Genomic DNA, 13,317 nt, shown 5'->3' with positions numbered 1-13,317 from the left:
ACAGCCCTGCCAAATCTGTGACCACGGAACAGCTTTGAAAGGGGTGCTCTTCCACCACAGACAGGAGAGGAAATTGGATTTCCGATGCTGATGAGTTAATATGAATATCTGGCAGCATTTCACAGCTAAACCCCTAAGGGACCCTAGACCCTAAATGCTGACCGAGTCAGATCCCATTAAGCAAATCAAGAAGGAGCAGACTGAAAATTGGCAAGGCTAGAACAACTGCACTGCTCTTCCTTGCTCCAAATGTGAGACATTTCGATACCTGGTGCAGAGGCAGGTGGAGCCCTGCCATGGTGCCTAATTGTGCTGCAACAGCTTCATGGGCACTGTATCCTATGTTTCCAAGGCTTTATCGGTGTCACACGTTCAGCCTGGGTGATCTGCATTGGTGCCATGCCACAAGGTAGCCTTGGCCAAGATTTAGAGAGCTGTAGCTCTCACAAGGTGAAGGGGACCATGTGCAGCCCCATCCCACCCCTGTCCCCAAGGCAGTGTAACCCTGGCTGCATCCTTGAATTTAACGATGGGAAAAACAGAGCCGTGCCACTGTGACCTCACTGGTCCCGCCCACCTGCCTGTGTGCAACAGCCCAGAATACCAGCCTGGCACAGAGAGGCTCCAGGAGCCTTTTCCTAACGCTTCTGGGAGAACTTCCACATACTCCTGAGGGAGGATGCAGAAGGGGTGGCAAGGCCCTTCAGTTTGGGATGCCAGCAATCTCCCCTAGTGCCTAGCACTCCTGCAGGCCAACCCTTCCACGCAGCATGAGGCAGAACAGTTGCTGCATGCCCTCACGTCCAGAGGGCTGCAAGGCAGCCTAGCCCAGGGTTCACTAGACAGGAGTGGTGACAGGTGCTACTGTACCCGACTTGACATGGCACAGCTGTAGTGCTTGTGCATGTGATGGTTCAAGAACTGCACCTACTCCTGTGAAGAGTGTAGGAAAAGAACAGTGAGAAGGATGGGGGGGCTTGGATTAGATGGCAGAGGAAGATGGGAAAAGCTGCTTACATTCAGAGCAAACCACAGCCAGATTGTAAAGCCAAGAGCTGCTTTCATCCTCATAAACAGCCTGAGGAAAACACAAGAAAAGATCTTTGCTGGGTCAGTCCAAGGGTCTTGTCTAACCTTCAGTCCTGTCCTCTGTGGGTGCTGGGTGGGGGCCAGCCAGCAGCACATGGCAAGCATGATATCATACTGGCTTGCCTCCTGTGCTTCAGAGTCATTATGAGCCAGCAGAAGCTGAACCCCTTTGAGATTAACTTCTTCTACCATGAACTTGTCTGGTCACTTCTGGACTGCCTGAAGACTTCCATATCCACAGCCCACTCAGCTCTTTAAGAAGCACAGCTGCAGTCAGCTGCCAGCAATGACATTGTGGCCCCACATTAAATTCGGGTGCTATGTTGTCCTGTGACTCTAGGACCTCAACATTAAGAGGTGGCCTGGCACACCTGCTGCTACTAATTGCTCCCTGAACTGTCTAGATTAAAACGGTCTCAGTCACTCCTTGCTCTGCAGCCTCCTCTGCTGACTATGGGAGAGCCAGGCAAAGGAAACTGCTCAGTGTGGGAAGAATTAGCTGGGGGGGGTTGTTCAGCTCTTCCTAGGAAAGGGAGAGATGAACTTTTTTGTCAAGAAAACTTGCAAGACACCCAGCCTCAGCAGCAGTGTCCGAGGTCAGAAGGCTGTCCCTGCACAGGCCCTACCTCATGGCTGGTGTTGGCCTCTGAAAGCCTGCAGTGCCCACTGGGGTCTGCGTGAGGAGGTGAAAAAACGTAAGTTTGTCTGGGCAGAGGCACAGGAAAAGGCTGCTGTGATGAGAGAGATAAGAAGGGAGTAATGTGGACTGAGGTGATAGGATGAGCACTTGTACCAATGCTGGGCTACAGCACAGGAAATGATACGATGGAAGATCTTCAATTGAAATGGCAATACAGGAATGCTCAGCTCAAGACATGGAAGAGGGCAAGAGGAAGAGATGTCAGCCAGGGTGAGGATGGGGAAACGTAGGACTTTATGTAAGCATGAAGGTTAGGTAAGTAATGAGAACAGGTCCTGGGAAAAGGGGAGATAAAGAGAGGAAATTAGGTCCTGACCTGCCACAGGAAAGCAGGGATGAGGGAGACAGGTAGAGGGGAGTGATGGTGCTTATGGGAAGAGGACATTAGTACCAGGACAGCAAAGGCAGGCAGCCAGTACCAGCCCAGGCTCAGAATTGCAGGGGAAAAGTGGGGTTTCCAGCAGAGCTGTTTAGGTACGGATGTGGCGCCCAGTGAAGCTCAGACGCCAACAAGCAGGTGCAAAAAAGGGCACGAGCAGCAGCAGGTGAAGGTGTGGCATCATGCGGGGCTGCAGTGCTTGTACGTCCTGTCTGTCAGCCTCGCTCGGCCGGCCGCTCGCTGCGGGTACCCCCGTCCCTCTGTCCCCGCCCGGACGCCGCCGCCGAGGCGCCGCTCCTTCCCCGCGAGGTGGCAGCCGAAGGACGCCGAACCCGCCTCGCCATCCCAGGCAGCCTAGGGGCTGGGAACTCTGGGAGCATGGGAAACTCTGGGAATAACACCCGGGGCTGGCCGAGTCTGCGCACCCGCCCGGGAGAACCCCGGGTCCCGCCTGGCAGCGCTCCCCGGGAACACGCTGAGGAAAGGGAGCCAGCTCTGCGCGCTCCGAGCCACCGCCGCTGAGCCAGCCACGGATGGCCGCACGCATGTGGCACGGAACCTGGTCCCCACCGGCCCGCACCTTTCTACCACCACTATGCACCTGCATTCTCGGCAAAACCTCTTTAGAAGACACAAAAAGCAGGACATCTGCCCACTACGGCAGCAGAAACCGAGGGTGTAGGGGGTGGGGGTGAAGTTTCTAACCCACTCTACTTATTCCACTTATTCTTATGATGGGCCCCCAGCATAAAAATGGACCTGCTGCAGTGAGTCCAGAGAAGGGCCATGGAGGTTCTCAGAGGGCTGGAGCACCTCTCCTATTGAAGACAGGCTGAGAGAGTCAGAGTTGTTCAGCCTTGAGAAGAGAAGGCTCCACGAGACCTCACTGTGGTCTTCCAGTACCTAAAAGGGGCTGACAAGAGCGGGAGAAGGGCTTTTTATAAAGGCGTGTAGTGATGACAATGACTAATGGTCTTACGTTGAAAGAGGGTAGATTTAAATTGTACATAAGGAAGAAGTTCTTCACTAGGAGAGTGGTGAGACATTCGCAGAAACTCTGGATATCCCATTCCTGGAAGTGTTCAGTGCCAGATTGGATGGGATTTGAGCACCCTGGTCTAGTGGAAGGTGCCCCTGCGCATTGCAGGGGATTTGAAACTAGATGGCCTTTAAGGTCCCTTCCAACCCAAGCCATCCTATTATTCTACTTCCTCCACACAGATACTCCCCCTTGTGTCTCCTCACTCCCTCCAGCTCCTTTTTGTAACACCAACAACACCCTTGAAGGGACCCATTAGAGAGGGGGATGGAGACTGTGCCATGACATGTAAGCCTTGCTCAAGAAGCAAATGAGGCAGGATGTGTAAGTAAAGTCACAAGATTACCAGAGGCATGCCTCCAAATGCATGCACCATGATCATCACCAGCAGAAACTGAACCTGTTACTTTCAAGATTCCCAACACAGACCTTTAAAAAGGATCATTTGAGATGCAAGCAGAAAGCAGATACATTCCTGAGGGAAAAAAAATCATCCACTCATCTACATGTTTCACATCCACATTTGCCAATCTCATCATCTGAGTAAACCAAAATGAAGGCAGGAGAAGAGACAGCTGGTGCCAATTTTTCTCTTATTTACATTAACAAGACTCCAGGGCTTGACATATCTGCAGTTTGCTGATGGAAGAGAGCCCACAGAGAAGGTTCAAAGGCCATCAGAGAGCTCCTGGCTCTTGATTTGCTTTGGGGAATCTGCCCTTGGGATCCTGCCAGAGAGTGCAAGGTAAAATCTGGTGTTAGAGGGCAATTGGTCCCCATGAGTTTCTGAATGTAAGAGAAGCCAGAAAGCAGCATGGGATGGGCTAGGAGAACTTGTCTGTGATGGGAAGAAAGGAGTGATGGTAAACCAAGTATAGCCAGCCTGCTGTTTCTCCAGGTGCTGCCCACCCTGAGCAGCTCTGGGCTCCATGTTGTTGATAGGCTGACTCTACTTAAAGTGAAGGCTGGATTTCTGCTTCTTGAGCAAAAAATAGGACCAAAAATGGATGGGGTGGCGGGGGGCAGGGGAAGAAAACACCCCACTTCTAAAGGAGAAGGCACAAGGGAAAGAGGATGTGCACCATGCAGGTGTCTCTGTCATCTCACTCCCTGGGGCCTGTGGGGGTCTTAGGGTTTACACTTGCCAGCTGCTCTGCAGGAAGCAATTTTTCCTAGTCTGTTGACTCTCTTGCCAGGGCTTCGGAAGATGAAATCTTTATTATCATGAAGGCTTAAAAGGGAGGAATACTGTTAATTCCATTTTCAAGGTCATACTTTGAAAGTTATTAATTTCTTTCTTCCAGGGCTTTGCACTCTACTCTGAGGCTTTAGGGATTACCAGCTTCTACTTACTAGGGTTCATTTGGGGCTTTTTTTTTCTTACTTCTTTCCTGTTCCTCCCCCCTCCTTTTAGAAGAAGACACTTCTCTTTCCTTCCCTGTTCTCAGTGTCGAAGCTATTTTGCTCATTGCCTGCTCATTCCCCATTGTCACTACCAGTTCTGCTCCTGTAATTAAAACTTGACTGTGACTGCAGTGGCAGTAGGCTGGCTTTCCTAGAGGTGCAAGTACCACTGTGCAAACTGGGGAGGATGCCCTCCAGCAACTCTCCAACAAGATTAAGGAAATGTCTCTGGTGTCTATCAATCTTTGCACTTGGTTTAATGTATTCCAGAATTTGCTCATGCTTTTTTAGCACTGAACAGTTCTTCCCCATGTTTTGGAGCTCATTCATGGTGTACTAAGTACTCATCTATCATACCTCATGTCTTAGAGGAATGAAGATTCATTCTGTAATGCAGCTCACCCATCCTTCCCTAAGGTCTGAAGAATATCCCTGAAATTGTATTTCTCAGTGTCTTTCTGAGAAGGTCGTGGTGTTCAAGAGCTGTCTGCTTACACCATTTACCCTGGAGCTGCTTTACAGTAATCCTAGTCTAAAATTGAATTGTTATCCTGACCAGTGAGGTTGGTGGTGGCTAGAAGACCACCTTTGTTTCAAGGTTACACAGATCTTTCATCATCAGATCTGTCCTGTGTGTATAAAAAGTTTCAATGTTTTCTCATAGCTGAAGAAATTGTTATCCCACCCTTTTCATTTCCCTAGCAACTGGAGATTTATTTTTAAAAAAACCACCCAGCCCCCAAATCCCACCTTCCCCAGCAACTGATACAAAATCAGATATTTAAAACTGTATTGTCTTCAAATCACACATTAAAGGCTCTCATTCTACAAGCAAAACATCCAAAAAACCACATAGCACAGACTTTTTCAGGAGTCATTATGGGGAAGATCTGACTTTTTCTGCTTTTTACTTTCCTAGGATAAAGCAATCCCTCTCCTTCTCACCTCTCAAGCACTTGTGTAGGGCACAGCAGACCAAAGGTGATGCCAGCACATAACCCAGTGTCTCAATAGAAGACAAACAGCATAGCTCCCCTCACCCAGAGCACACACAGCCCTCGGAAGCAGGTTTGCTAATTGGAGGCTCTGGAACCTCTTGAAAAATTAATATTTTCATCAGTTTCATGTCTGTCTGTTTACTCACTTCATCCCTGCTATGGTTTTCTACAAGCTTTACTGGATATGTGGCATGGGAAAGATATGAGTGGCTGTGGACAGAAATGAAGAGGCAGGGGACATACATAGGGGTGACTGGAGCAGAAAAATAACTAAATTGGGGTGGAGAGTGACCAGTGTGCTTGAGGTTGCTCTGGTACTGAAATGCAGTCCTACTGCAGCCTCTGCCCTTCCTATCTTTCTCTAGTATCTGCAGAAGAGTATCCTCCCAGCCTGCCCTTGAGTCTTCTTAGAGATATCACTCTCAGTGTTTCAGTGAGTTAGAGATGTCATGACAGTCAAGCTGGGCCCATGGGCTGGTGTATGTCTCTGAAGTGTGAGGTCTAAGTAAATAGTACCTTGTGTTCCCTGTAGTTCTCATCAAAATATGGAAGTGTCCATGTGTGTGCAGTTCCAGAGTGAGGCTCCTGGTCACCTTAACACCCTAGCAGTGCAAGCATGGCTTTAATTCCCAGGCCTGGGAAAAACCGGAGCAGAAAGCCATCATGGCTTCCCACAGCCCATTCCCAGAGCAGTGTTAAAAAGGGAAAGTTATTGTAGCTTACACAGGCAGCTGAGCTGGCCTTCAGCTGGATGAGTTGGAGCAAGGGGAAAGAGGCAGGAAGCTACTCCTGTTCCTCATTAGATGTTCCAGGGTGCCTGGAGATTGCTCGGTGCCTGTGGGCTGTGCCTCTGAGCACAGGGTGGGTACGGTGACGTGGCTGGGGAGCGTCCCCATGGGTCAGTGTGCCTGTGTAGCTGCAACACCTACCGTAGGGGCTGCCTGACCGGGCCCTGCTGAAGCCATGCTGCTTAGAGCACATCCTTCTCCAGGGCCTGACCCCATCTCCCATCCATGCATGCACTCCCCAGGCAGCAGGGGGACATGCAGGCGATGCTGGGGAAGGGCCAGGCACATTGCTCCTTGCTCACCTTGCCACGAGGCCTCTCCCTTTGGCAGGGGAGCTCTGCTGACAGACCTGCTCGCCCATGGGAGCGAAGGCCTTCCAGGACTGCTCTGCTTTTTCTGTGAGCCTGATGTCTTTGGAATGGTTGGGTTTTTTCCCCATGCACACCCTCCCTCCCAAATCCCACACCTCCCTTCTCCTTTCTGGTTGTTTTTGTTTTTAGAGAGAGCGCTTAGACAGCTGTATTAATCATGCAAGCCCAGCCATGTGTAATGTGCTTTATCAACAGCAGAGCAGACACTGAATGGCAACCGGTTCACAAGCGGGCCCAGTGCACTGCCTGAGCTGGGAAGATAAACCTGCAGCTTCCCAAACCAACTTACCGTCATGGGTTAGTGAATGGAGAGACTGTTCACTTGGGACAATAACCAGAGGGGAGGCCAGCTTGTTGGGCAAATTCTTGAGTGGTTTACACTGGAAATGGAAGGGCGAAGAGGAGGAGGAGGAGGAGGAAGGTGGAAATTACTCTTTGGTCATTTTTTCACAGGGATTGGAGGAATTTTTGTGTGTGTGTAGGGATTAAATCAAGGCAACAGTGGCAGTTTTTCATCCTCCTCTTTGCTGCCCTCTGCAGTTCCAGCCAGCCTGTCTGGCAGCTCAACACAAGAAGGAGAGCAAGAGGGAGAGAGCAAGGATTGAAGTACACCTGCTGTGCAGTGGGAATAGGTTGCCTTCAATGTCTCCAAAGGAGGAAGTTCAGTTGATGACTTCAGAAGCTCATATAACATACAGATGGTATCAGGCTATGAATGTCCTCTGGGCTGGGGATATCTGGCTCAGGAGGGTTAGAGCCTGCCCCAGCTCTGTTCTGCAGGGTAATCTGTCCATGCTACAGCAGTAACACTATCACTGTGCCTATCAGACAACTGATTTTTCATGGCTGTCACTCTTCCATGGGTTTGTTTCTAATCTCTGCAGTGCAGTTATGTGTTTTCTCCCCCACTGGATCCACTCAAGCTCCACTCTCCCACCTGACTGCTGTGCCCTGACCTCTGTTCTGCAGGGCTGTTCTGCATGCATGCAAAGCCACACCGGTGACTGCATAGACCTTGAAACATCTTCCTTACCCCACTGCAAGGACTCAGATTGGAGGAATATCTTTCTGGGACTTCCAGTCTCAGTTCCCATCCTCTGCTGCTGATCTTCACTCACTGGATTCTCCACAACACTGTACTATGCAAATATATACAACCCAAGGCTCATTTTGGAATACATCAGTCTAAATTAAAATAATGAACAGAAAGTACAGAAACAGATCAGGCAGTAAAGCCATTTCTCTTTCTTTTCCCCTGTGTCTCTCTTTTTTCTCTAACAAAGCTTTCTTTTCTCTACACTTTTTTTTTTTTTTTTGGGAGGGGTGGGAAGAAGCAGATTGGCTTTTAATTTTTTTTAAGCAATCTCGACAAACAGAAGCTGTCTGTTGCTATTCAGCAAAACCCACCAAGCAGTGTTGGTAGCTTGGCATGAATTCTTGGCATGTCTCTTTTCCCCAAGATGCTGTTTCTGTCTACAGCCATACTGCCTCCTTTTGGAAGACACTATCATCACCTCTGACTTTGGTATTACTCACTTTAAACCACAGAGTCAAAATAAGCTACAGTGCCATCCCTTGCCTCGTACCTATGAAATAGCAAGAAGCAATTACTATGATGTTGGCTGCCTGCCTTCACCCTGCCTTGTCCTTCCTGTTCACTTGGCCTGAAAGCCCCACAGGCTTGGCACCCAGTGCAGTCCCAGCCCTCAGTGCCTGCAGCCCTGGCAGGGACTTGCACTGACCCTGAGCAGCAAGAGAAGCTTGGTCTGTCTGAGCATCCATCCTGCAGGGCCAATCCCTTCTGCACTCAGAAATGGACAGTGAGCTCTTTGGAAAATTGGCATGGATACCACCCGTGGGAAGTAAGGAGAACTGTGAGTTGTGCTTCCCACCCAGGCCAAGGGCGTGATCAGCTGACAATGCCCAGGGCTCAGGCAGCTTTCAGGGAAGCGAGGCATACCCTGAGTAGTCAGGCACACATCACTGTGGAGTGACCAGTACAGCTGAAGTATGTTCCTTGAATGCCTTACGATTTATGGGAATACCAGACTTGACATGGCTCCAAATATGCCCTCATGTGCTTGGTGCCTATGGCCATTATTTTTTTCTGCTTGTTATTTTTTCTCCATTTCTCTGTCAAGATCACAAAAAGACAAGATTGTCTATCTGGGCCTGTTTATGCTATGGCTTCCCCAGCTCTGCCAACCAGTTTGTCTCAAAGACCTGAAGGCCTGGATTTTCACTGACCCTTTTTCTAGAGCCCAAATGAGAAAGCACCCTCAGGCCTCAGTGAAGAGGACTCCAGAGGTGGATGAGTCCTTCAGCTGGTCACATCATACTGGGAGAGCTGACTGCCTAGTGAGCAAACCCCCATCAAGTGGTAACCCTTTACAGCCTGTAGTCTCTGTTGTAATCCCCCACGCTTCTCTCCTTAGCTTTGATGGACTCAGCTGTCAGAAGCACAGGGACCTTTTGCCAAAGCAGACCCTGCTGACACGAGAGCAGCCAGCTCAGCAGAACTGGCAGGGCCATGCACTACAGAAAGCAAAAGGAGAGCAGAGATGGGTGGGAGGTGACCACTGCAACAGAGGAGCTCTCTTCTGCACAGCTGGACACCCAGAGAGAGGAAAGAGGACTGAGAGGGTATTAGAAAGAAAGATGCTCGCTGTTTCCCACTCTGGCCATCAGACCCAAATGAACATCTCTCTAGTCCCTTCCCCCAGCTCCCACCCACCTGATGAAGGCATTAGTGACAGTACAGGCTACACAGGCTACAGCTAAATGGAGACTATCTACGATCTACAGCCACACAGGGTCATTCTCCGATCAGTGCACGTTTTGGCAGAAAGACAGGACTCCTCATTCTCCTTTTCCCTCCCACTCTGCTAATTGCTAACACACTACTGCTATAAATCTTGTGTCAACCTATTGATGGCCATGACTTTGTCTGATCAGGCCCCAAAGACTGACACACTTGTTGCCCTGTGGGCAGCTGTGGATGTGCTGCTTTCTGAAACACCACATCCCCCTTGCATAGCTCCCAGGGCATCAAGCTAACCACGCTGAGAAAGCCCCTACTTAGCCTCTGGCAAGCCCTCATCACAAAACTCCTGTGAGGAAGACTCACAGGTTTTGAAGCCCACCGGTCTGGCTATACCATTCTGATGTGGGCACTAGGTTCTAATCACAGGGGAAGGAGTCATGTTCAAAGGGCTAAGGACAAGGGACAATGAAGGACAAAGATGGAGCTAATGCCATAATTTTGACAGGTCCCTTTGAGGTTCAACAGTGGCCACACTTGGCCTTCCATTGGCAGATGTGGTGTGGAATGAGCAAATTCTCTTCTTCCAGAAGAAAAATCCTTTTGAAAAAGCACCTGATGATGCAGTAAGGCCCCCGCTCGGTGACAGCCAGGTCTTGTGTCAGCCCATTATAACATGATGTTACAATGCAGACAGAAAGATGTGATGATGTGGCATCATCCCAGAAGACATTTCAAGGCATTTTGAGTGCCTGGCTGCAGAATCAGGAGGGCTAGAACATTTTTCAAGGACAACTCAGTTGAGAGCTGAATCAGCTGGACTCCACCAGCATTTTAGGAAACTGTCTCATCAAATTCAAGTCCCATTTGTTTAGTTGAATGGGCTGCTTCTGAGTCTCCAGCCTGCCTGAAAGCAAGATGTTTCCACAGCAGCCAGCTAATGATAGCAATGCTTAGCAGGACTACAGCTCTCTTTGTCTCAAATCACCTTCCTTTTAAATTAATGCTCAAAACCCCACAGGGCAGGGAAGTGTTACTGAGGATTAACAGAAATGAAAATTGAGGGAGAAAGAGGAAGAAGGCTGTGATTCTGGTCATTGAGGAATCGCTTAATTGAGGGTTGAGGACTACAGTTCAGAACATCAACTTATAGGAAGAAAAAGGTCTAACAAAATTTAATGCCCAAGATTTCTTTGAAGGTGAGCAGCACAGTAAAAGGACATGCAAAAAGCACCAGTATCTGTGCTGAAGGCCCACAGTGGAGAAGCTGGTAGGGGCTTTCAGAAAACAAGTGAGGTCCAGAGTATTTAAGAGCTACTTTCCCCCTCTGCAAAATCCTCTTGGCATGTCCTGAGTCACTGGAGATATACCAGCATTTGGCACCTCAAATTCCTGGAGACTCCTCACAGGAGTGATGTCACACCAGGACGTCCTTCAAGATGATCTCAGGAGACTGGGGAGCAGTAAAAAAATAACAGCTTCAGAGATGGAGGGGAAAGTGTTTTAAAGGATCAACTAAAGCTGTGCAGGATGGCCTTGGCAAGTTGATTAGGAGGTGTATTTGTAATGGGAATCCTGGCCTTGCTCACTCACAGATTTTGCTTTATCATTTAGCTTAATGGGCTCCTAATTCAAAACCAGCTGTAAACAGGGCTGGCTATGAAAAAAATTAACACTGCCTGCCTGTGGAATTTAAGGATATATAATAAAAATAATCATAAAACCAAAGAGCCCTGGGTTTTTCATCAGACAAAAATATTTGTCATTGAAAATTCTGCTTAAAAAAAAGAACACCTAAAATTGGAAAACTCCTCAAAACCCTACATCCGAAACAGCCTCAGCAACTTTAATTTCATATCCAAGCACAAGTTTCATTTGCAATACATAAGATAATGGTGTTTAATTGGATTTATTTTTCCACAGTAGGTTCCCAATGGCCTACTTTACTCCTTTTCTCAGCTCCTTGAATGTTATTTACAAATCACTCTCTGGGATTTAATTTTAATGGTAGCTTGATTTCCACCTCCCCCCTTCCTTTTTTTTTTTAGGTACTTTTCTTTAATTGTATTTGTGGATTTGCCTTTTAAATAGGCAATTGTGACTACATCCTGAGCCTGAATAAGTTGCCAAGAGCAGAGCTTGATTTGAAAACGGCAGAGTAGTTAAACGGAGCATGTGTAACACCCAGCATTTATTGTTCTTTTCATGGGAGTACCTGCAGGTGCTTTGTTCAAGCAGGTGCTCTTTTGCAAAACAACATGGGCTCCTAATAACACTCTATCCCAAAGCTCCGTGCAGACATTAACAATTTAGGTCTCTGAGCAACCCATAAGTTGTGTGCATCTTCCTCATATGGCAGTAAAACAAAGATACTGAGGAGCTGTAGGCCAAGATTTTTTCAGTGAACACAGGGATATGCTGCCTTATGTTGATTTAGTTTCAAACACCACTTTCAAATGCTGTAGCCTGCTTTCTGGTTTCTGTGCTTTTTCAGAATGAAAGGATCACAACCACGTCCCAGATCTCATATGGATGTTTGGACCATGCTGCCTGCACCTGAGGCAGGAGTGGGCAGCACAGAGACAGAAAAAACACCCAGACCCTGTTTTGCCTCCATACCTTCTTCCCTTTTGGAATAAAGCAGACAGTAACACCTCACCATGTGCCTCTTTTCATGCTCTCTGCCTCACGTATAGGGCTATGTGACTGGAAGACTTGGAGAGGTAGGACAACAGCATGAAAAAACAAAGTGTTTCATGGTGGATGATAGGATGCTCAACTAGAGTGAAAAAAACCTTCTGGCAGTGTTTTAACATTTAGTTTTCTCCGTGTCCTTTCCACCGTCTCTGCAAAAATTTAGTTCTGCTTATGCTTTTGATCCAAATCTGAACAAGTGGGCAAAGAGAGCTTAGGATGAGAATTTGTTTTAGGAGTAGGTCTGCAGGGAGATTGAACCTCATTAAAGACTGTCCAGACCTGGGTGACAACACAATGTCATGGCTCAAAGCTTGGTTAAAGGTTGTTGCTGTTCAGTTGATTGGTTTGTTGAAGAGGGAGGGGGGAAAGGGAAGGATGAGGAAGGTGAGCAGAAAAGACAAAATGACACCTAAATGAGAAGGGAAAGCCCTTATCTTCCTACATTTCTGAGCTGTTTTGCCCATGCCTAGCTCTGAGCATTTGTCAGGATGACGGAGAATGACCCGGCTAAAGAGCTACTTCAACATAAAACATATACTGACCTGGAAAAGGATTGGGGAGTGTGGGTAAAACTCGTTCTAAGGGGGGAAAAAAAACAATAAGCAACATGCAGGAGAAAAGGACAAGCCACTTTTCACACCAAGCAAGCAGCAGATACAAACCTGATGGAGTTGTCCATCCCCAAATTAAATGAACTAGAGTAGGTTTCATATACAGAGCATTTTGCTAGCAACATGCCTAATACACATCAACATCTCTTGGGACTGGGAGTCAGAAAGAAGTAATTTGAAAAACTAAACAAATAACAGCCAAACAGCAAGAGGGATTAAGCACCTGCAGTGAAGGTAATTGGAGTTGATGGGCCATATCTTCCTTCTGACTTTCAAGACCACCCATGTCATCACTCTACAGCTCCTCTTAGCTACACCTCTGCCTGGAAGCTAGTCTTGGCAGAGAGGTGAGTTGTGGGAGTCCTCCATGAGTAGTTGTTGCCTCCCCAGAACCTTCTCCACCCTGGATTCCTTGACAATGAGAGGACTCTTGAGGATCTGTGCATGGGAGCAGTCACCCTGGTGAATCCTCAAGGGCAC

The 13,317-nt window shown here is 48.2% G+C and overlaps 1 protein-coding gene across 3 annotated transcripts in view; it reads right to left on the bottom strand.

Moving 5' to 3' along the window:
* The window catches only part of LOC121666325 (limbic system associated membrane protein), a 1,004,233-nt gene that overhangs the window by 10,882 nt on the left and 980,034 nt on the right, over nucleotides 1-13,317 (bottom strand). For 2 of the 3 annotated variants that reach the window (XM_042031779.1, XM_042031778.1), the window contains one exon: nucleotides 12,769-12,804. The exons of the other annotated variant lie outside the window; for it this stretch is intronic. In XM_042031779.1, coding sequence (XP_041887713.1) covers nucleotides 12,769-12,804 — 36 coding nt within the window. The remainder of the gene's footprint in view (nucleotides 1-12,768; nucleotides 12,805-13,317) is intronic. 3 annotated transcript variants of the gene reach the window in all.

Source organism: Corvus kubaryi, unplaced genomic scaffold (assembly GCF_017639235.1).
Source record: "Corvus kubaryi isolate FWS band 111438036 unplaced genomic scaffold, C.kubaryi_AGA036_p1.0 37341, whole genome shotgun sequence".
NCBI classification, from domain to species: Eukaryota; Metazoa; Chordata; class Aves; order Passeriformes; family Corvidae; genus Corvus; species Corvus kubaryi.
This window is presented reverse-complemented; position numbering and strand designations above follow the sequence as displayed.